Here is a 23,208-nt window from a genome sequence, read left to right on the forward strand (position 1 = left end):
GTGCGGGATCAGAAACGGCAGTACTGGGCGCAAGGCCTTGGGGAACATCTCAGAGCAAATCAGGAGAACTGTCTGCAGGGGACGAACATCGAGAAAACCTCCTGTGGTCACGAAGTCACGGGAGAGGCGACCAGGCACCTCCAGCTAGGTCCACGACACTGCCTGTCACGTATGACACGCTAATGTGGCAATGCACACTGATGGGACAGTAGGAAGACCAGAAAGGAGGGAAGAATCATTTGCTTTTAGATTTAAAAACAAGGTTCAGCTCCTTCTTCCCCGTTATTCTCGTGTCATCGGCTGGGGAGACCGGGCGGCGGGGGGGGGGGGGGGGACTCATCATGACATCACTTCCTTCCAGCCTTGCCAGCCCTGGCGCACAGCTCCCCTGGGAATTCCACCCCGCAAGCCGCCTCCCCAAGATGTCAGCTGGGCAGAGCCCCTCCCTGCGAAAGTCACACGGGAATGTTTCCCCTGCAGCGGCCACACCTCCACGGCAGTCTCGGGGCGCAGAGGCGCCCCCTCCAGCAGGGACCCCGACTCACGTTCACACCGAAGTCCGGGGACGTGGAGCTCCAGATGGCACCGATGCTCGCCGCAGCCAGCATGGCCTCCACGGCATGCGCGCTGTTGGGCAGGTAACCTGTAAGAGGGGCACGGGGGAAAGCCTTGGGTTCAGGGCCCACAGGATGCAGTGGACTTCCAAAAGCGACCACCGAGAGCCCAGGCAGGAGTGGCAGGAGAGAGCTGGCTTTGAGGTGCCCAAGAAGCCCGGCAACCCCACCCCTTCCCTCCCCACCACACCCCAGCTGCCTCGACATCTCTCTTTGGACGGCCCATCGCCTACTGCCAGCCCATCTACTTCCCATGGTCAACTGCTCCAACCCAATCTCCACGCTCTAATCAGTGATCCCGCAGCCCAGCATGATCCCGCCCCGACCCCTTCTCCCTCTGCTCTGCCTCCCTCTAGGCTCGGCCACAGCAGTTTTCTTTCAGTTCTTCAGTTGTTCTAATCTACTCCTGCCCCAGGGCCTTTGCACAAGCTGTCTGCTCTGCCTGAACACTTTTCCACACATCAGTCTTCTCTATTCAGTGCAGACTCACCCTTCAGCTCTTAACACAAGTGCAACTTTCTTAGAGAAGCCTTCTCCAAGGCCACCTGATGAACCCAGGTCCCCGGCCAGTCCCCCACAAAGCACCAAACTTTCTCCTTCACCAAACTTGCCATAGCTGTGAGTGAATCATCACCTGTGTAACTGGCTATTTAATATCTGGTGCTCATGTGAGGGCAGGGACTCTGCCTGTCTTGTTCCTGATTTACCAAATGCCTTTCACATGCCCTGCATATCACTGCCCTCAGATACAGGCCTGCTGGCTGGCAAGATGGATGGATGGACAGACAGATGGATGGACCGAAGGAGGGAGGGAGGGAGAGGCAGGAGGGGGAATGAAGACGATGAGCAGGGGGGTCAAGAGACATACAAGCCTGCAAGGGAGCAGGGAGGGGCTCAGGCCCTGCATCTAGTCAGAGGCTGGCCTTTTATGACAATAGCGGCAGAGAATCTTTATGGCCAGAGAGACTATGATCAACTAAACAGATGGTCCTAAATGTTCCAGAGGAAAGCATTTGTGCACAAGGCAGCAGGGCGCAGAAGCGGAGGGCCAAATGCCTCCCCTGAGCACGGCTCCCCAGGTGGCCACAAAAGCCCTCCGGCCCCCGCACCCAGTGCGCCCTGACAGCTCTCTCCGTGCCCCTCCCACAGCTCTGCACTGCCAACCTGACCACAGCAGTTGGTACTTCTTTGGGTTCACTGTGTCTCTTCTGCTGGGCCACAAGCGTCCCGAGCGGCAGGGGTCTGCATGGCTCACTCAGCCCCCGGGGCTCCACCGAGCACCTGGCAGGTGGCAGGCCCGTCTGCTGTCTGCTGAGTTTGCTGCAGAGATAAGACTGTGAAGTGTCTCAGCAGCGCCACTGCCCCAGGGCAGGGTGGGAGTGATGAGCAGCCAAGAGATGCTGGCCTCGGGGACCACTTCACAGACAAAGACACCCAAGCCGTGAACAGCTCCCTTCAAGCATCCCCCGCGGACCCTCCTCTGGAGTCACCCCCGAGCACTCCCTCTGGGAAACACACAGGCCCAGTGACTACGGTCAAACTGAGGCACTCGAGAGGGCAGGTCACCAAGCACCAGGCTGATGGTGAAGAGCCGAGGGCACCGAGGCCAGGTGTCCCCGAGAAAGCACAGCCGAGAGGGTCCCGACCATCAGCCCCGACACCCCGTCCTCCATTTCCCCTCCTCTCAGACACGTGTGCTTCCAAAGGAGATTCTAAAAAACTGAGGGAGGAAGAAAATTGGAGGGTAGAAGAATCTTCTGAATTCCTTTTCTAGACCTCAAAAGGTTACAGATTAAATTGGACCAAGTAGAATCCAAGAAAAGTGAGGTTTCAACTACAAAAAGGCCTGCTCTGATCACCGGCCCGGCACTCTCCTCCACTCATCCCATACACATTCCCGACACACCTACGAGCCAGGGGCCCCGCAGACTGAGATGTGCGGGGAGCAGAGACGGATGCCCTGTCCTCTAGTACTAGCGGACAGACAGACAGACGTGCACACTCACACACACAAATAATCCTGTGACTTCAGGAGGGAGATAAGGACGACAATGGAAAATAAAGCAGGGGGCAGGGAGAGAGAGGTGATGGGTTTTTCCACAGGACGGGCAGGGATGGCCTCTGAGCAGAGCCCTTGATGACCCAGGGTGAACCCGGGGAGATGCAGGAGAACCTTCCATCGAGCACTGAGACGGGAGGAAACTTGGTGCACGGCCCTTCCTACCGGCTTCCTTTCCAGTCAGCTAACACACGGCGAACGACAACTCCGCGCCCAGCTCCCTCATCTGCCAAGGAGACACGGGGGCCCGGTTACCTGGTCTATAGACAGTAAGGCCGCCAGCTCCCCGGCCCTGTGCGCAAACAAGCTGAGCACTCACTCGCTCCCCCGCCCCGGGGGGAGGCGCGCCCACGCCCACCACCGAGGTCCCAAGGCCTGTCCTGGGGCCCGGCTCGCGTTACCACAGGGGCAGGGAGGCCGCCCCAGCGCCCTGACCACCAGGCCTACACGGAAGACACACCATCTTATCTCCCCCTGCTCACGCCTGCGTACACATCCACCCACATCCACATTAACTACAGTTCCTTCGGACAGAAAGTAGGTCCATATACGGGTCTTTAGCCCTTTAACCCTTCCCAGAGTGAAGGAAAAAACAAATCATCAAAAAAGCACCTGAGGAGTGTGACGTCAGCATCATGGCGGAGTGAGCTTTCCCGTGAATTCTTCCCCCACAAGATACAACAAAAGTAACAGCCACAGACCAACAACGGAATCCCAGACAGTAAAAAGCTAGAGCGGAGGGATCCACACTGCCGCACATCTGAGAGCGGAACGTGCTGGGCCCCCGGAGGAAGTGGGGAGAGGTAAGGAGAACTCCGCTCCCTCCCCATCAGATCAGCGATCCGGTCCGCGCGGCTCCCAGAGAGGGGGGAGGGGCGGCCCTCGGCGGGAAACTGTAGCTCTTCGGGCTCTCTCAGCCAGTGGGAAACTCCCGCACAGAGGGCTCAGAGGAGCCACAGGGCTACCATCAACATCTGAGCAACCCAGAGAGCGGATAAAGAGGGGCAAACGAGAAGCCTCCCACGTCAGGGACCCAGAGGGCAAAAGAGAGAGCTCCCCCCTCCCCGCAACCCAGAGTCTGCAGCTCGACCAGATCTAGCGGTCCGAGGCAGACCTGAATAAACTGGACTGGACCCGTGGATCGCAGTGGGGAAAAAAAACAAAACAAAACAAAACAAAACTGCGGATCGCAGCAGAAAAACTGGGGCAGAGCGCAGGGGGCTTAGACTACACAGCCCTTTACCACCACACAGTGGCGGCAGGTGGAAATTGCAACCAGAGACTTCCAGGATGAGGAAAATCAAAACCAACACAGGAACCACAATGCAAAAATATATGAAATCACCAGACCAGAAACAAAATGACAAGCACCCAGAAATCAACCCCGAAGACACAGAAATCCATAAACTAAATGACAGAGATTTCAAAATAGCTATCATAAAAACACTCAACGAAATACGAGACAACACAAACAATTAAATGAGATTAGGAGTTTCTTCACAAAAGAGATTGAAATCATAAAGAAAAACCTATCAGTGAGATGGAGATGAAGAACACAATGGAGGAGATAAAGGAGAATCTGGAATCTTTAAAGAACAGAGCTGACAATATGGAGGAAAGAATTAGTACTTTAGAGGATAGGAATACAGATATACTCCAGATGGAAGAAGAGAGAGAACTAAGACTAAAAAGAAATGAAGAAAGACTCCGAGAAATATCAGACTCTATTAGAAAATGTAACATAAGAATTATAGGTATTCCTGAGGGAGAGGAGAGGGAAAGAGGAACAGAGAGCCTATTCAAGGAAATAATAGCTGAAAATTTCCCAAATCTGGGGAAGGAGCAGGAAATACCAGTAAGCGAAGCCAACAGGACGCCTATATATATTAACAGACAAAGGCCTTCACCACGACACCTAGTGGTAAGGCTAGCCAGGGTCAACGACAAAGAAACAATATTAAGGGCAGCTAGACAAAAACAAAAAATAACGTACAAAGGAACTCCCATCAGGCTCTCAGCGGATTTCTCAACAGAAACTTTTCAGGCTAGAAGAGACTGGAAAGATATATTCAAAATACTAAAAGACAAAAACTTTCAGCCAAGAATACTCTATCCAGCAAAAATATCCTTCAAATATGATGGAGAAATAGTAACTCTCCCAGATAAACAAAAGCTAAGGGAGTTCATGGCCACGAGACCGCCACTACAAGAAATACTCAAGAAGGCCCTCAGGCCTGAAAACAAGAAGAGAAAGGGAACACAAAGCTTGGAGTAAGGAGAAAAGTAGGTAGACAAAATCAGAGAAATAGTAGATCTTTACCGGAATAGGTTAGCAACCACTTAAATGCTAAACTCAAAGATCAAAGGAAGAAATTCACCAAAAATAAATTTAACCTCATCACTGTAAACACACAGCCACAACACAAGATAGAATAAGGTATAACAAGAGCAACTTAGAAGGGGAAGAGGAAAGTGACTGAATTGACTTAGTATAAGGAAATAGGAGGCTATCAGATAATGGACTATCTCATACAGAAGATTTTTCGCCCAAACCTCAAGGTAACCACTAAACAAATAATCAAATTAAAACCACATATGATAAACAAAGAGAAAACTAGAAGAATCATAAGACAGAACAACCAAACTGAATTGGCAGTCCAAAACAAATGGGACAAGAAAAAAGCACCTGAGTTGCTCTTGGTAGGAAATCATGACTCGCTACCTGACACCCCAAAGGAAGGGCCGGGCTCAGGGAGGGGGAGGAGCTGGGCCTCGCACTCACCTCGCATTCACCTCGTTCAGCGTCAGAAGGCTCCGACAAACACTGGCTCCTTCCGGAACAACGGTCCCGGAACAGCCTCACCCTCTGTACTCCACATGCAGCCCCGGCCCCACGGGGCCCCATGGAGGTCCTGTTCCCCCTGCAGATGCCCTGCTCTCACTAGCCTCTGGGCCTTTGCACAGGCTGTTTCTGCTGCCTGAACTGCCCTTCCCTCTCCTGCTTTCACAGAGCTCACACTGTAGTAGTCAGAGAAAGGCAAACAAAAGGATGTGGAGAAAAGGGAACTCGCATACACTGCTGATGGGTATGTAAACTGGTGCAACCACTGTGGAAAACAGTATGGAGATTTCTCAAAAAATTAACAATAGAACTACCATATGATCCAGCTATTCCACTGCTGGGTGTTTATCAAAGAACGTGAAAATACAAATGCATAAAGATACGTGCACCCCTGTGTTCACTGCAGCATTATACATAATAGCCAAAACTTGGAAGCAACCTAGGTGCCCAACAAGGAACGAATGGATAGAGGAGGCATGGTATATATACACAGTGGAATACTACTCAGCCATAAGAAACAATGAAATCCAGCCATTGCGACAACATGGATGGACTCTGAGGATATTATGCTGAGCGGAAATAAGTCAGACAGAGAAAGACAACCACCATATGATTTCACCCATATGTGGAAGATACACAAACACACAGATAAGGAGAACAGACTGGTGATTAGCAGAAGAGAAGGGGGTGGGGGAAGGACAGAAAGGTAAAGGGGCACACATGTATGGTGACAGATAAAAACTAGACTATTGGTGGTGAATGCGATGCAGCCTATACAGAAATTGATACATGATAATGTACACCTGAAATTTATGGAATGTTATAAACCAATGTGACTCAACAAAATAATTTTGAAAAAAAGAATGAGAAAATAAGACCAGGTCAGGTGATGAAACAGGTTACAAAGAAAACCCAGGGCCGGCCCGGTGGCGCAGCAGTTAAGTGCACGCACTCTCTCGGCCCGGGGTTCGCAGGTTCGGACCCCGGGCGCAAATGGACACACCGCTTGCTAAGCCGTGCTGTGGTGGCGTCCCATATAAAGTAGAGGAAGATGGACACGGATGTTAGCCCAGGGCCAGTCTTCCTCAAGAAAAAAGGGGAGGATTGGCATCGGACATTAGCTCAGGGCTAGTCCTCCTCACAAAAAAAAAAAAAGAAAGAAAACCCAGGGAGGAGGATGGGAGTGAGGGGGGGCCAGGGGGCGGGACCATGGGGAGGAGGGGACAGGCCCGCGAGGGGAGCGCACAGGCTCTGAGTGGGCTAAGGACAGGGTTCTTAGCAGGAGCCACGTGGACCACTGGCTCCCAGCTGGGGACGGGGAAGAAAGGACACCAATTAGGAGACCAGTTTCCCAGCCCGAGCCTGGAAACCATCTGAGGATCTGGTGTCCCTCCTGTGGGCTTGAGTCCTGGGGCGGACCCCACATCACAGGGGTGAAGAGGGCTGCTCGGCTGACCGCCTCCCCACGGGACCACGGCCCTGAGGGCAGCCCTGGGACCCTGTGGCCAGGGGGAACAAGGCCTCACAAACACGCCCCAACCACTGCTGCCACCATCCCCAGACGAGCCCAAGAGAGCCTCCCATCTCCAGGCCCAGCCCTGACCTCTCAGCTGCCCCCAGGGCACTCACAGCAGCACAACTCAGCACGTCCACACGCAGCTCAACCCAGTGCCCACCCACTGACAATGGACAAGCCAACGTGGTCTATCCACGCGATGGAGTGTCACTGGGCCATAAGAAGTGACGTACTGACACCTAACAACCGAACAAACTTTAAAACATTAAGAAAGAAGCCGACAGAAAAGGCCACACATTCATTGTATGATTCCATTTTTAGGAAACGTCCAGAACAGACAAACCTACAGTGGGGCCAGGAGCTGGGGGAGACAAGAAGGGAGAGTGATGCCTAACACTAGTGTTCAGAAGACGGAGTGGCCAGCCCGTCCAGCTCTCAGCCGCCCCTTTTAAAGAGGAAGAGACTCAAGGCCCAGGGAGATGATGCTCCTTGTCTGAACGCACAGCCAGTCAGCGGCCCAGGCACTGAAATGAGCTCTCACGACTCCAGGGAGCCTGGCGCCCTCAGACGCCAAGAAACAAACTCATGTCGGGAAGGACTGAGCGGGAGATACTGCTCGTGAGACGGTCCAGGTGGTGACCCCGAGAGGCAACGTGGCAGAGAAGCGACCAGCCACACCAGGAAATCCGGGCCACTGGCCAATGGCTTTCAAAACGCCATCAGCTATGTCCTGGCACTGAATAATTATAATTCATTTGTTTAACAAATTTGTGATGAAGTGTTCTGGCTATGAAATTTCATGCCTTGCTATGAAGTAACATTTTTTATTTATTATTTTCAGAGGCTGAGTATTTCCACGTGTGAATTTTCAGTTAATTTTCATATTGAAATTGTCCATATTATTTAACTCAACACCCATTTTAATAATTTTATTTATTTATTTTTCCCCCAAAGCCCCAGTAGATAGTTGTATGTCATAGTTGCACATCCTTCTAGTTGCTGTATGTGGGACGCAGCCTCAGCATGGCCGGAGAAGCGGCGCGTCTGGGATCCGAACCCGGGCCACCAGCAGCAGAGCGCGCGCAGCTAACCGCTAAGCCATGGGGCCGGCCCTCAACACTCATTTTAAATGAAATCCTTTTCAAATGAAAAAAATTAACTGGTTAGTTTACTTCTCTCCTCTGGGCCTCGGTTTCCCATGTGGGAAATTCGGGGGAGGGGCTGGCGGCCTTTGATGCTCCTCACGGCTCTAACCCCGGGGTCTGCGCACAAGAGGACATCAGCCAAAGGAGTGTCTCCACTAACGACACTCCCGCTGCCGGGTTTTGGGGACTGGGAATCAGTCTACAACCACGTCAGCACAAATGGCGAAAATCCGAGGGTGAAATTACCCTTGGAAATTCCTCAGGAAAGTGTCACGCTGAAGGCAGATGGATCACCTCCCAGAAAACGCAGCAGCCAGTTTCTCCCTGGTTGGAAGGGGTGGCTGTCTGGTGAATCAAGCACCTGATGAACTCTCTGGCTTGCGTTTAAGGATCATGTGTGATAAAAAAAACGACATGTCTGTAAACACTGGGCTCCCACTAGGCAGGAGGAAGTGCTCGCAGGCCCCTGGGGCAGGGGGACCGGGGACCAGGCCGCACTGGCAGTGACCTCCCTCGTCTCTTTCTCGGCCCACACGTATAGCTGAAGTCCTACGAGGCTCTGAGTAACACGACACAACTCCACTTACTCAAAAGTCGTCCCAACCTTCCGAGTCTCCTCCCCAAACCATGACAAGCACCAAAAATACTCACCGACGACCCGGTCTCCTTTCTTCACACCCATTTTCCTCATCGCGGCTGCAAACAAAGCCACTTGTTCCCGCAACTCTTCGAAAGTCACCTTCACAATTTCCTCTCTGCCTTCCCCTGGGAAGAGAAAAAGGACAGACCGTACGTGGTTTATCCTAAAATGAAAGGTTCCGAGTCACAGACACAGACGAAAGCTCGCACCTGTTTAAATGCAGGTTAGAAATACGTTCCCGGGAGACATGACACAGACGCAGAGAGTGCAAACCAAGACGCAAGTTGACTCAACTTTACGGAAAAGAAAGGCTGTGTGCAAGTGAGCCTCTGAAATGCCCTCACAGAATTTGCCATTTAAAGATTGTTTTACTATCAGGAATGCTTTTATTAAGTAAAAAATCCTTTGATTGGGGTTGTGGTATTTTTTTAACTTCATTTTGAAATAATTATAGATTCCCAGGAAGTTGCAAAGATAGTCCCGCGTACCCTTCGCCCAGTTTCCCCCACTGGTTCCATCTTGCATAACTCCAGTACAAAGTCACAGCCAGGAGACTGCCACAGACACAATGTGTGTGCGTGGTTCTCCGTCATGTCACAGCATTTCCCGTAACCACCACCATGGTCAGGCTCCAGGTATTTCCATCACCACCATCTCCCTCCTGCTACCTTCTATAGTCACTCTGCTGCCATCACCCCTATCCCCGGCATCACTAATCTGTTCTCCATCTCTATAATCTCACTTCAAGAACGTTACATAAATGGAATTACATAGCAGATAGCCCTTGAGATTGGCTTTTTCCACTCAATGCAACGCCCCTAAGAGTCATCCAAGTTGGTGCACACAACATCAGTAATTCACTCCTTTTTATTGCTGAGTAGTAGTCCACCTTTGGCTCGGTTTTATAATGCTTTTTTTTCTCAGATTATAAAGGCAATGCAAGCTCACTGTAGAAAACCTTGATATTGCAAAAAAACACATATGAGTAAGAAAATAAAATGATCAACCTCACCAACGATCAAAGAAATGTACGTTAAAACTGACTTTCACCTAAATGGACTGGTAAGAATGGAAAAGACGGTGTGGTTAGCCAGCCTCCATGACGCCCCCAATGACCCCTGCCCCTGGTATTCACGTTCTCACGTGGGTCCTCCCACAACGAAGGGGCCTGACTTGGGAAACCAACAGGCTACCGTAGAACTGACAGTGACCTCTGAGTCTCGGTCACAAAAGACACTGCAGCTTCCACCTGGCTCGCTCTGGGGGAACCAGGGCCATGTTTTGAGGACGCTCAAGCACCCAGGGAGAGGCCTGTGCAGTGAGAAACTGAGGCCTCCTGCCAATAGCCGTGGGAGTGCGCCGTGTCAGACGTGGATCCGCCAGCCTCCGTCAAGGCTTCAGAGGATGCAGCCCCCGCCAACGTCCTCACTGCAGCTTCACGAGAGACCCCAAGCCAGATCCACCCAGCTAAGCTGCTTCTGAACGTGCCACCCACAGAAACCATGAGACTGTAAGCGTTTACTGCTTTAAACCACGGTTCTGCAACCTGTTACGCAATAGAAAACTAAGACTCCATGCTGCGAAGGTGTAGAAAGTGTGTGGATGTACTCCCTAGAGGAAAGATATTAACCCTCCCACCACTACCTTTGATACAAATATTTTATTCCTGATTGCTAACTGTTTTTCAACTCTACAATATGAAGTATCTGTTTTCCAAAGTGAATAAACACCCTGATTTCCCTCTGGTATAAATCTGGCTCTTCCTACTTACTTAAAGGAAGATGTGCCCACCCAGGGTTCTTTTCTCACCTCCCTGGGTGGGGAGCCTTTTCATTACCTCTCCCATATTCCCACCCAGATAACTTTCCATCCCATAAAAATACTCAGTAACCTGAAACTCACTGTTCAAAGACCAATGTGCTATACAGGTGGGTGTTCTAACAACTTAAACGCTGACGACGCTAAGGAGCGTCGTCACTCCTTACTCACCGGAGCATGAAGGCGACATGCACATACTCTCTTTTTAGCGGGCACCTTGTGACCTAGCCCGGAATTAAACGTAGGAAGGACGAGCTCGGCTGAGGAGGTCTGAGTGAGCGCGAAGCAGAGCCCATGAGCACCTGTACACAGCTGGGGGGAGGCACGAACCAGAAAAGCACAGGGAAAATGGAACGCACTTATTCCAGAGTCCCCAAGCCAATAACCAGCCGACTTAGACGCGGCTTGAGAAAGACGCCCAGCTTGTAAACTAAACTCGATCCTTGGCTGGAGGGCACGATTCCCACTGCAAACACAAGGGGAGAGCTCATTAAAACAAGGGCTCCAATATGTAGAGCGGAGGGGAGGGCGGGGTGGGGAGGAGGGAGGACAGGCGAGAGAAGACGAAAGGGACACAGCAGACCCGGCAGTATAACCATACCTCCCAGCCCACGCTCGAGACAGAGCTGGGCTTAAGGCAAAAGGGGCCAGGTTCAGCCAATACACACCTCTGAGAGAGAGAAGGTGCGTAGCCAATTCAGCCCAAACCCAGCCACCCGGAAGACGGGCTGGTTTTACCCACCTTGTTGTTAGCGCTGCAGAGTCGATTCTGACTCCTGGTGCAGAGCAGAACCCTCCCCAGTCTTTCTGCGCCATGCCCTCCCCGTCAGGCACCGTATCAGGCAACGCTCCCCCACTATTCACAGGGCTTTCGTGGCCACTTTGACCAGTGGTTTCACCACCAGCAATCAGAAATATTACTGGTTTTTAAGTTTGGTTTGTTTTGTTTTTTAAAGAAGATTCACATCTGACCTTTCTCAGTTTCCTGTAGGAGAAACCAGGACCTCTCGCAGCGCCTCAGACTCGGTAAAAGCGCACACACACATCTAAAGGATCAGGAAAAGGAAAGAGACAGGAGAGCCAGCATTCTAGTCCTTCAAGAGGACAGAAGGTGCCAAGAGGGCTGCTGCCCAGGGAGGTTTACAAGGGCATGGCAGCGCTGGGGGCAGGACAGCCCTTTAAGAGTCTGTTATGGAGAAACAAAATGTGTTCCATCCACACAGTGGAGTATTACTCAGACATACAAAGGAATGAAGCACTGACACCTGCTACACCATGGATGCACCTGGAAAACATGATGCTGAGTGAGAGAAGCCAGACACAAAAGGCCACATATTGTACGATTCCATTTCTACGAAACGTCCAGAACAGGCAAATCCATAGAGAAGGAAAGCAGACTGCTGGTTGCCAGGGGCTAGGGGAGGAATGGGGAGTGACTGCTAAAGGGTATGGGGTTTCCTTTTGGGGTGACAGAGATGTTCTGGAACTAGATAGAAACGGTCGTTGCACAACCTTGTGAATATGCTAGAAATCACTGAATTGTACACTTTAAAAGGGTGGATTTTACGTTACATGAATTATATCCCAATTGAAGAAAGACAGATCTCCTAACCCCTTCGGCTCTCCCCCTCCCAGAGACTGCACCACCTCGACCTCCTGCAAGTCCCCTACACTGTCCCACCCGTGACCTGTGCCACCTTGTGGGCACACCTCACTTTACACAACTGGCACATTATTGAAATACTGGTGTAAGCCAAGTCCTATTATACCTAAAGAATTTAAAGAAACCCTCATTCATCTATTTTTATAAATCCAGGACTCGATCTAACGGTTCTGCTAAAGCATGGTACAGCTTGAGGACACCTCCACAAGCCCCAGAATTTTATATCGGAGCCATCCCTGCCACAGGTCAGAGAAACAGTCTCTGGACCCAGAGATGGAGTGCTGAGCAAACTCCTACATTAGACACTCTGCTTTCCCAGGATGCGATCGATCCCATTCTCCACCCAGCAGCTGGGGTCACCATGGGATCACAGGGCTCCTTTTTGCTCAAAATCCTCTGAGGGCGGCCCATTGCCTCCCACACAGCCCGGAACTCCTGGCATGGCCCTCGAGGCCCTCCACGCCCTGGCCCCCGCCGGCCTCCCTGACCCCACCTCCTGCCCTTCTCCCGGCCACAGGGCCTCTCTCACGTCCCCACACACCCAGCGCTCGCTCCTGCTCAGGGCCTTCCCTCTTGCTGCTTCCTCTGCCTGCAATGTTCTCCCCCACCTCTGCATGATTCCCCCTTCTTACCCAAGTTCTGCTTAAATCTCACCTCCTCCAAACAGGCCTTCCCCGGCAGCCCCGTCTAAAAGAGCTCGGCAGCCCACCCGATCATCTCCTTCCCATCACGGTGCTTTAGCTGTTCTTCCAAGCGTTTGGAGCCACCCGGAATCTTATTATATGTGTTTTCTTATTTATTGTCTCCCCGGCTAGGTCAGCCATATGAGAGCAGGGACCTCATCCGTCCTGTTCAAGGCTGTGTTCCCAGCACCTCCACCACAGGGAGGCGTTGGAGACAGATCTGAGCAGCAAGTGGAAGAAGGGATGGATGGGTAGATGCGCAAACACCTCCTCAAAGGGCAAGGAGAGACGCAGCACTACTGCCACCTCCCGACGCGACCTGTCCACTCAGCCTACACTGCATCGGGGCTAGGAGCCAGGAAGGGGGCAAAACAACACTGAGCAGCCACACCCTCCATAAAGATGGGGCTGTCCCTCCAACGCACCTGAAATCAACAATCCAAAGAGGCCTATGCACCCCTATGTTCATTGCAGCATTATTCACCATAGCCAAGAAGTGGAAGCAACCTAAGTGTCCCTCGACTGACGACTGGATTAAGAAAATGTGGTATATATATACAATGGAATACTACTCAGCCATAAAAAAAGACAAAATCGTCCCATTTGCAACAACATGGATGGGCCTGGAGCGTATTATGTTAAGTGAAATAAGCCAGAAAGAGAAAGACAAACACTGTATGATCTCACTCATATGTGGAATATAAACCAACACATGGACAGAGAAAACTGGACTGTGGTTACCCGGGAAGTGGGGGTGGGGGGTGGGCACAAGGGGTGAAGGGAGTCATATATGGGGTGAAGGACAAACAAAAATGTACAACCCAAAATCTCACAATGTTAGAAACCATTAAAATATCAATAAAAATGTAAAAAAAAAAAAAAAAAAAAAAAAAAAAAAAAAAAAAAGATGGGGCTGTCCTTCTCAACCAGGAGGCGCATCAGAAGCAATTCTGCACTTCAAAAACATACACAAGCCTAGGTCCCACCCCTGGAAGATGTGCTCTCACACTGGGAACAGAACAGCCATGATTTTAAAAGCTGCACAGGGATTTCCGAGGTATAACCTCGACTGAGAACTAAGTACATGTCCTCTGCGCCGAGGACAGCTGTGAGAGAGACAGAGAGACAGAGACACAGAGAGAGATTCATTCCTTTAATCCCTACAATAATCCTGAAGTAGGTATTATCCTCCTCTCCACTTTACAGAGGCAGAAACAGACCCAGAGAGGTTAAGTGACTTGCCCAAGGTCACACAGCTACTGAGTGTGGAACTGGGACTCAAACTCTCAAATCCTCTCTGACCCCATTTACTCCTAGTTCAGGCACCACTTGGACAAGCACGAGTATCTCACTTCCCACACCACTTCTACTAAAAATAGTGACTGTGGTGAAGACCAGGGTTGCTAGAGGCGAGGATGGTGGCACCTGCCAGGAGAGAGCAGGCAGCCAGGGAGGGGACAGGAACATGACAAAACCCAGGCAGAGGACAGCAGAGAGCACAGCAACCTGGGTCCTTTTCTAAAGGATGTGGCAAACCATCCCACACACCTCACTAGCTCCTGAGAGCATTTGATTCTGGCAGCGTCCAAACACTGGACACCTTGAGTCATGAAGACAAAAGGTTCCTCTATTTAAGCCTATTTCCCCACAGTTGTGTCTAAAATGGGCAAATAAAGCTTCATACTCACAGGGAAAAGCAGTCACCTGGAAAATTTACTTATATGAATACCTCAAACCCTGCCAACACCAGATAAATTCAATGCTACTTTTACAAAAACCTAATTTAATTAGGGGGCTAGCCCAAGTATCTCCTTACTAAGAAAACTCCTGGTGTATTTAAAACATTTTATACCAACTCTTCTGGAGGCTGCTTAGTACATAAATTGGAACTCTTTAAACTTTATTTTAAAAGGAGAAGCCCGTGGGAGGAGATTCCAGCTGTGGTTCTATCACTAACTGTCCCAGTGACTCCGGGCTAGTTACTTAATATCAGGTGTCTCAATTTCTCCATAAAACAAGATCACACGACTGTCCCCTCCCCTTCCCAGTGATAATAACAAGTCAACAGACATCTCAATTACAGTGGAAGGCACCAAGAGCAGCCACTGCAGAACAGTACGGAGGGTCCTCAAAAAATTAAACAGAGAAGTATCATATGATCTAGCAATCCCACTAACGGGTATATATCTGAAATAATTCAAAGCAGGACCTCCAAGAGATATTTGCACACCTGTGTTCCTTGCAGCATTATTCACAATAACCAAGAGGTGGAAGCAACCCAAGTGTCCACTGACAGAAGAAGGGATAAACAAAATGTGGTCTCTCCACACAATGTAATATTATGTAGCCTTAAAGAAGGAGGAAATCCTGTCACCTGCTTCAACATGGATGAACCCTGAGGACATTATGCTGAGTGAAACAGGCCAGTCACAAAAAGACAAATACTGTATGATCCACTCATATGCAGTATCTAAAGTAGTCACAATTCCAGAGGCAGAAAGTAGAAGGCGGTTACCAAGGGCTGGGGGGAGAAGGGGAAATTAGTGTTTAGTGGACACAGCATTTTGGTGTTAGAAGGTGAGCAAGTTCTAGAGATCTGCTGTACAAGAAGGTGAATAACCTAACACTACTGAACTGTACACTTAAAAATGGTTAAGATGGTAAATTTAATGTTATGTGTTTTTTACCACAATGAAAAAAAAAAGAAGAAATGTGCCAAGATATTGTTTGAAAATCATAGAGCGCAGTTTCTGAACGCTTCAGGGCCTGTTCAAACTCGTGGTCCCACATCTAAGTGGCATCTAGGACAATGACCGAGGAAAATCCGACAAGTTATCAGACTCACTTGCAACATAAAGGGCGACTCGGTCGTTCTCCCTGTGCCGCAGAAGGTTTTCTGCGTAGTTGAGACGACTGCCTTTGAACCACTCGGGGACGTCCGCTATCCCTTTCGATTTGTCCACGACCTGTAGAGAATGACAGCAAACCAGGACACACACATGACAGCATGAATAAACGACAGTGATTCCACTTCCCAGAAGCCAGCTAACTCACTGGACCAAAGCATCATTAAATCGTTTCACAGACGTTAGTCTGAACCAGCCTAAGGCTTGAAACTGAAAATAGAAATGAATGCCCTACAGTCACTAATATGGCATCGTGTACTTGAAAGCTGCTGAGAGTGCATCTTAAACATTCGTACCACATGGGGCCGGCCCGGTGGCTTATCGGTTAAGTGCGTGCGCTTCACTACCGGCGGCCCCGGTTCAGATCCTGGGCGCGCACCAACGCACCGCTTCTCCGGCCATGCTGAGGCCGCGTCCCACATACGGCAACTAGAAGGATGTGCAACTATGACATACAACTATCTACTGGGGCTTTGGGGAAAAAAAAGGAGGAGGATTGGCAATAGATGTTAGCTCAGGGCCGGTCTTCCTCAGCAAAAAGAGGAGGATTAGCATGGATGTTAGCTCAGGGCTGATCTTCCTCACAAAAAAAAAAAAAAGAAAGAAAAAAAATTCGCACCACAAAAAAAAAAAAAAGAGTTAATTACGTGAGGTGATGGATGTGCTAATTCCACAGTGTATGTACATCACATCACCACATTGTACACTTGAAATATATATAATTATATTTGTCAATTATTCCTCAATAGAGGCAAAAAAAAAAAGAAATTAACACCAAAGGGAAACACTGTCCCCACTAATTTACTCTTTCAACAAATATTTATTAAGCACCTACTTACAAGAGATGCGGGAGACAGAAAGTAAACAAGAGGGCTGTGGCACCTGCCCATCGCCCAGGCTCTGACCAGACACGCTAAAAACCAGGAGATCAGCTACAGGGCCCACTTGCCCCCACACACAATGTTCCGGGAGTGTGACCCCCTCACCTCTTCCCTCAGGGGCGGGAACCTTGGTTCTCTTCTTCAAGTGCCTACAGACGCACCTTTCAGAATGGTTCACCCCATAATCAAGCCAAAACACAATAATTATATTCTGAATAACAGGACTCTCTTTCTTCAGATATTGACTGATTTACAGTGTAAGGAGTTGAAAAAAATCTCTAAAATCCAGGTTAAAAAAATGATGAAACTACTGCTAGTTTAAAAAACAGCAATGTGAGGGGCCGGCCCTGGGGGCACAGTGGTTAAGTTCGTGCACTCTGCTTTGGTGGCCCGGGGATTGCAGGATTGGATCCCGGGCATGGACCTACACACTTCTCATCAAGCCATGCTGTTGCGGCATCCCACATACAAAATAGAGGAAGATGGGCACAGATGTTAGCTCAGGGCCAATCTTCCTCACCAAAAAAAAAAAAAAAAAAAGGCAATGTGAACATACATAATATCACTGACCTGTACACTTTAAAGTAGTTATGATGGTAATTTTCATGCTACGAGTATCTTACCACAATTTAAAAAATATAAAACAATGCCCCACTACTTAGGATCGCTCAGGTTCCCAGGATGTGACCTGGGGTCCACACCCATCAGAGAGCCTAGAGGTGGCAGTCTCCATGGGGTTCGTGACCCCAACACAATTCTCTGCCAACTCTCCAGGGCAATGACTTTTTCTCATTGATGTGAGGTTTTAAAAGATATGATTCAGTATTCCCAAAAATTAACACTTCACCTTGAAACATAACCATAAAAAGATAATCAAATAACAAAATCTCTGCTTACCTCTTCGTACATGCGTGAGAAGACAATTCCACTGAATTTCCAGAACTCTGCCCAGAAGTCTGAATATGACTCAACTGACCAGTGGTATAAGTCATCATAATTTTCTAAAAATAAAATAAAATGGCACATAGCTCAGATAAAACTGGGAAGGAAAGTCACGGCAGTTCAATAATAAAATGGACACATCTAAGGAATTACAGGTGTAACAAAGGGGTTCGAAGGCATCTGAGGAGAAATGCTCTTGGCAGTGGGGGCACAGTATCTGAATTTTTACTGAAGCAAACACAGCACTGCTAGGCCCCAAAAGGAACAAGAGCGACGAGGCGTGATTCTGTATCTTAACCAGCATGCCGAAGAACAGGGACTCTGGAGCCAGGAACCTCGGTTCAAATCCTGGCTTGGCCATTTATTAGCCGCACGACCTCAGGCAGGCTACTTAAGCATGCTGTCTCAGTTTCTCCATCTGTAAAATGCAGAAAATTGATAGCACCCCCGTTCATAGGGCTACTGTGAGGACTTACATGAGCACGTGTATAAAACGCTTAGAACAGGGCCTGGGACATAATCAGAACTATAGTAAGAGTTCGCTATTATTATACCATCCAAACTCATGAAACCTACATTGGATAGATTTGAAAACCCAGAAGTTCAAAACTGGAAGCCTGTTGAGGACTTCTCCTGCCAGTACAATGTTGTGAGGGGTTTTTTGGATTATCTATTTTGATTTTTCAGTAAGCAATGCATTCACATGATTCAAAATTACAGAAGTATAAAAGGTTATATAGTAAAAAGTCCCCCTCTCTTACCCCACAACCATCTAACTTTCCTTGCCCAGAGGTAACCAGTTAAAGAGATTTCTTTGTGTCTTTCCAGAGATTTTATGTGTGAGTAAATACATTCCTCTCTCCGACTTTCACACAAACGGAAGCATGCTCTTCACACCAGGTTCTAATCCTGGGACCTTGGGAGAGTCCCGTATCCTCTTTGGGCCTTTTTAATCACAATACATTGTCAGCAGGTTATACAGTCACATGCTGGGCTCTAGGGATACGATCACAGCAGGATCACAGCCGGACTACGACCAACAGCACAGAAAAAAATGGCATAATTCAATGGCTGAGCTCAATTCTCTCACTGTCCTCGCTGTTCCCAGCCCTGAAGGGTACACAGAGGAAGAGACACAATGATCCCTGCCCTTTAGCTGTGTCTCTTCTCGCTGTGGCATCCAATAGTCGTCCTCAGGTAAGCTGGACTCAGGAGCCAGAGGAGAGTGATCGCTGGGAGCCAGGCAGCAAGGTGGGCCGAGGAAGGAGGGGGCCGGCCCGGGCAGCGAGGGCAGGGTTAGGACACGGGAGGAAGCCCAGAGCCCAAGTAAAGAGAGCTGGAGTGAGCGGGTGCACGGCAGAGATGGAGAATGATCAACCCGGATGAAGTGGGGAGAGTTGGCCCAGAGGTCGCACAGCCTTGATGAGAAGACAGATGGCAGCTTAGGGCTCCGGGCTTAAGAAAGAAAGGGAATCCAGGGGCCGGCCCCGTGGCTTAGCGGTTAAGTGCGCGCGCTCCGCTACTGGCAGCCCCGGTCAGGATCCGGGCGCGCACCAACGCACGGCTTCTCCGCCATGCTTAGGCCGCGTCCCACATACAGCAACTAGAAGGGTGTGCAACTATGACATACAACTATCTACTGGGGCTTTGGGGGAAAAAAAAAAAAGGAGGAGGATTGGCAATCGATGTTAGCTCAGAGCCGGTCTTGCTCAGCAAAAAGAGGAGGATTAGCATGGATGTTAGCTCAGGGCTGATCTTCCTAGCATGGATGTTAGCTCAGGGCTGATCTTCCTCACAAAAAGAAAGAAAGAAACAAAGAAAGGGAATCTGAATCATAACAGTGATGCCAGCACTCCCCCCCAGCCCCACCCCATATACTCAAGCCAGGGGCCACAGGCCAAGTCAACCAAGCATGCAGGGACACTGTGTCTGGAAAGCTGGGGCCAGCGCCGACTCTAGAGACCAAGCTTGGGGACCTCAGACAGGCCACTTTGCCTCTCTAGGACTCAGTTTCCCTTGTGTGTCACCTGGAAACTGTTGGCCCTGGATCCTCCTGTGACAGTGGAGAGCTAACCCTGCCTCCAGGGCCAGGATGGATGACCTGCATTAGAATCTCAGCTCTGCCACTTTCTAGACGAGGACCTTGGGCAAGCTGCTTCACCTCTCAGCCTCAGCATTGTCATCTGTCAAATGGGGATAACAACAGCTGCTCCTTTAAGAAGCTGTGGTGACCAAATGCGTAAAGATACATGCACCCCTGTGTTCACTGCAGCGTTATTCACAACAGCCAAGACTTGGGAGCAACCTACGTGCCCATCAGGGGACGAATGGATGAAGAAGCTGTGGTATATATACACAATGGAATACTACTCAGCCATAAGAAACAATGAAATCCAGCCATTTGTGACAACGTGGATGGACATTTCGGGTATTATGCAAAGCGAAATAAGTCAGAGGGAGAAGGTCAAATACCGTATGATTTCCTTCATTAAGTAGTAGATAATAAAAACAATAAACAAACACATAGGGACAGAGACTGGATTGGTGGTTACCAGAGGGGAAGGGGGGAGGGAGGAGGGCAAAAGGGATGATTAGGCACATGTGCATGGTGATGGGTTGTAGTTAGTCTTTGAGTGGTGAACATGATGTAATCTATGCAGAAATAGAAGCATAATAATGTACACCTGAAATTTATATACTGTCATAAACCACTGTTACCACAATTAAACAAAAACGCAGCAGCTGTGGTGAGGACCCATCGAGCACGTGCGGAAAGAGCACAGGCTCCGAGCTCGCCTGGCCGGGTTCAGATCCCGCCTCTCTAACTGCAAGACCTCAGACGAGGAAGGCCTCTTCTCTGGGCCTCAGTCTCTCTCTCCATAAGGAAGATAACAGTCCTTGTCACAGAGTCACTGTGCGGACTGAACAAGGCGAAACACTGAAAGCACGAAGAACGGCGCGTGGCAGGGGGAAAGTGCCCGAATGTGTCAGCCACTCTCCCCACTCCTCACGTTGGGCAGGAGTGGGACACACACTGGCCACCTGACGGTGCAGGAGGCGCTAAGACATCGAGACAGGGATGCAGGACTGGACAGTGCCAGGAAGCAGGAGACGCCGTGTCCTCAGTCCAGAGTCCAGAAGGAGGGCGGCGCCGGCCCGGGCGGTTTCTGGGAGAGGCGCTCCGATGCACCTGTGGGGAGCAGGACTAGACGAACAGGCCCCTCGGCTCCTCTCTCCCACAGCCTGCTTCTCCTTCTTTACTCACCTCGCTCCTCACAAATCGCAGAGTTCCAGCACCAAAAACTCCTCCAAGCTGATACGAGACGGAGCAGAGGCCCGAAATCCTGGCCTCTGCTGGAGACCCCGAAAGCCCCTCACCAAGTCCGTCACCAACAGCATCCTCGAGAGAGGAAGATGTAACCGCCTGCCCAGCTGGGGAATGAGCGGTCACAACAGCACAGGGACCCCAGACGACTCGGAGAATGGGTGGGCTTTGTGCAGAAACTACCCCCCACCCCCCGCCCCCGCCGCCGCCGCCGCCAGCTCGGCCAAGTCAGCGAATACGGTTCTTCAGATGCGCAGAGCCCCCTTCAGGCTTCTGCTCACAGGCTGCAATCCGGAAAACAAGACGACCGACCACAGGCATGTTTGGTTCAGTCTGCACAGGGTTCATAAAGACTCAACTGAACTAGCTGCCAACATCTTAAAACCACAATTTTCAAAGGCAATTCAAGACTTCTGGTTTCTCCTGAGGAAAGAGAGCACCTGGCTGTGGGAGCCAGCCAATGATTCTCACCTCCTGGCATTCACGTCCCCGTGTTGTCCCTCCCCATACCTCGCAGGGCGGATCTGTGTAACCAACAGGATGTCATGGGAATGACTGAGTATGACTCGCGAGGCTGGGTTCATAGGAGATACTCCCTCTGCACGCTGCTCCCTCGGATCACTCGCTCTGTGAGAAGCCAGGGGCCAGGCCCTGAGGACACTAAACAGGCCTCCCGCCCACAACCAGCACTGACTCGCTGCCACGTGAGCCCGTCACCTGGAAAGGCTCCTCCAGCCCCTGTCACGCCTTCAGATGATGCCGTCCCAGCTGACAACTGGACTGTAGCCCGCCTCATGAGGCCCCGAGCCAGAAACACCGGCTACGCCCCTCCCACACACCTGACCCCCAGAAACTGAGAGATACTGCATGTTTATCGTTGTCTGACGTCGCTGAGTCCTGGGGTAATTTGTAACGCAGCAACAGATAACTAACGCACTGTCACACCACACAGCGACAATCAGCTAGCGCTGGTAACGGCTGCCCCGCCCGGCTCTTCGCCCACACGTGAGAGGCAACATAACACAGTAGTTAAGAGCGATGATTCTGGAAACGGACTACGTCTCCACCACCTACAGCGGTGAGATCTCAACCAAGACTTTGAGCTTCCTTTTCTCAGCTGGGCAATGGGATAAAAGCAGCATCGACTTGGCCAATTACTAAGGATTAAGTTAGTTAATACATGGAAAGTGCCCAAATGGGGCCAGCATGTGGAAAGAACTCACTAAGTCATAACTGTTATCAGCATCTCTGTCACCTGTCTGGTCCCTGTAGGCGTCTGAGTTCACAAGCCTGCTTCCCACGTCAGCCTCTCCTCTCCACCTACGAGAATTGTGACCAGCCTCCACCTTCGAATCTCAGCTCAAGATGTGGCCGGCCCCTTTAAACCGCCTTCTCTGACAGAGCCAGCACAGCGCAGTGCTCAGAGGGCCGACAGCACGCTGCCCTACACTGGGTGCCCAGCACCGACTCAACTGAAGCGCTATCTTTCCAGGAGCTTTCTTCCCCAGCTACACTCAAGCCCTTGGAGAGCAGAGACCAAGCCCTCTATTTGCTGGCAAACTCTATCCCAGGTTCTCGACACAGAGGGGATCCGGGCTCGTGGCCTACAGAAAGACCCCTAGCACAGACCTCCAAGAGAGCACGTGTGAAAGCTGGTGTCACTCCCCTAGCTACACAGGCTGGTACACACGGCACGTCCCCCAGGGCCCTGCGCAAGAGGCCTCACATCACAGGCGCGTAGGCTGGGCAGGGGCCACAGGCTGCTCCCAAGGAGGGCTGTGTCCAGAGGACCCCAAGGTCTCTGTGGGTGTGCAGGGAGTCCTCAGGTGACCTCTGCCAGAGCAGTGACAAGAACCAGCCAACCCATGGCCCTGAGAGTGGAAAGAGGATGTGTGACTCCACTGAGGCCCTGCCCTTCCTGAGTCACAGGCATAGAAACCTCACGCTGGTCTGGCTTGTGGAGAGGCAGCCAGGCTGGGGAACGCCCCCCATCCATCCATCCATCCTCAGAGCTGGAGCCAGGCTGAGGGGGCCTGGAGGATGTGTGCCTTCCCTCTGTGCATCCAGTCAACAGCATCACTCCATACTGTATACCAGCCGCACGCAAGCCACTGTTGGGGGCGCAGAGGATCCAAGTTCCAGGGCATTGTCTTTAGGCAATAAGAATGCCCAGA

The 23,208-nt window shown here is 50.6% G+C and overlaps 1 protein-coding gene across 6 annotated transcripts in view; it reads right to left on the reverse strand.

The window, feature by feature from the left end:
• Positions 1–23,208, reverse strand: part of AACS (acetoacetyl-CoA synthetase) — a 66,886-nt gene that overhangs the window by 41,183 nt on the left and 2,495 nt on the right. For 5 of the 6 annotated variants that reach the window (XM_058531245.1, XM_058531242.1, XM_058531241.1 and 2 more), the window contains exons 2-5: positions 17,665–17,768; positions 15,826–15,946; positions 8,828–8,941; positions 546–643 (exon numbers count right to left, since the gene is read on the reverse strand). In XM_058531245.1, the coding sequence (XP_058387228.1) occupies positions 546–643; positions 8,828–8,941; positions 15,826–15,946; positions 17,665–17,768 (437 nt within the window). Of the gene's footprint in view, positions 1–545; positions 644–8,827; positions 8,942–15,825; positions 15,947–17,664; positions 17,769–18,470; positions 18,942–23,208 lie in introns of those variants that run through there. The other variant, XM_058531240.1, reaches the window with a different exon arrangement.

The sequence above is a fragment of the Diceros bicornis genome, chromosome 35 (assembly GCF_020826845.1).
Source record: "Diceros bicornis minor isolate mBicDic1 chromosome 35, mDicBic1.mat.cur, whole genome shotgun sequence".
Taxonomy (NCBI): domain Eukaryota; kingdom Metazoa; phylum Chordata; class Mammalia; order Perissodactyla; family Rhinocerotidae; genus Diceros; species Diceros bicornis.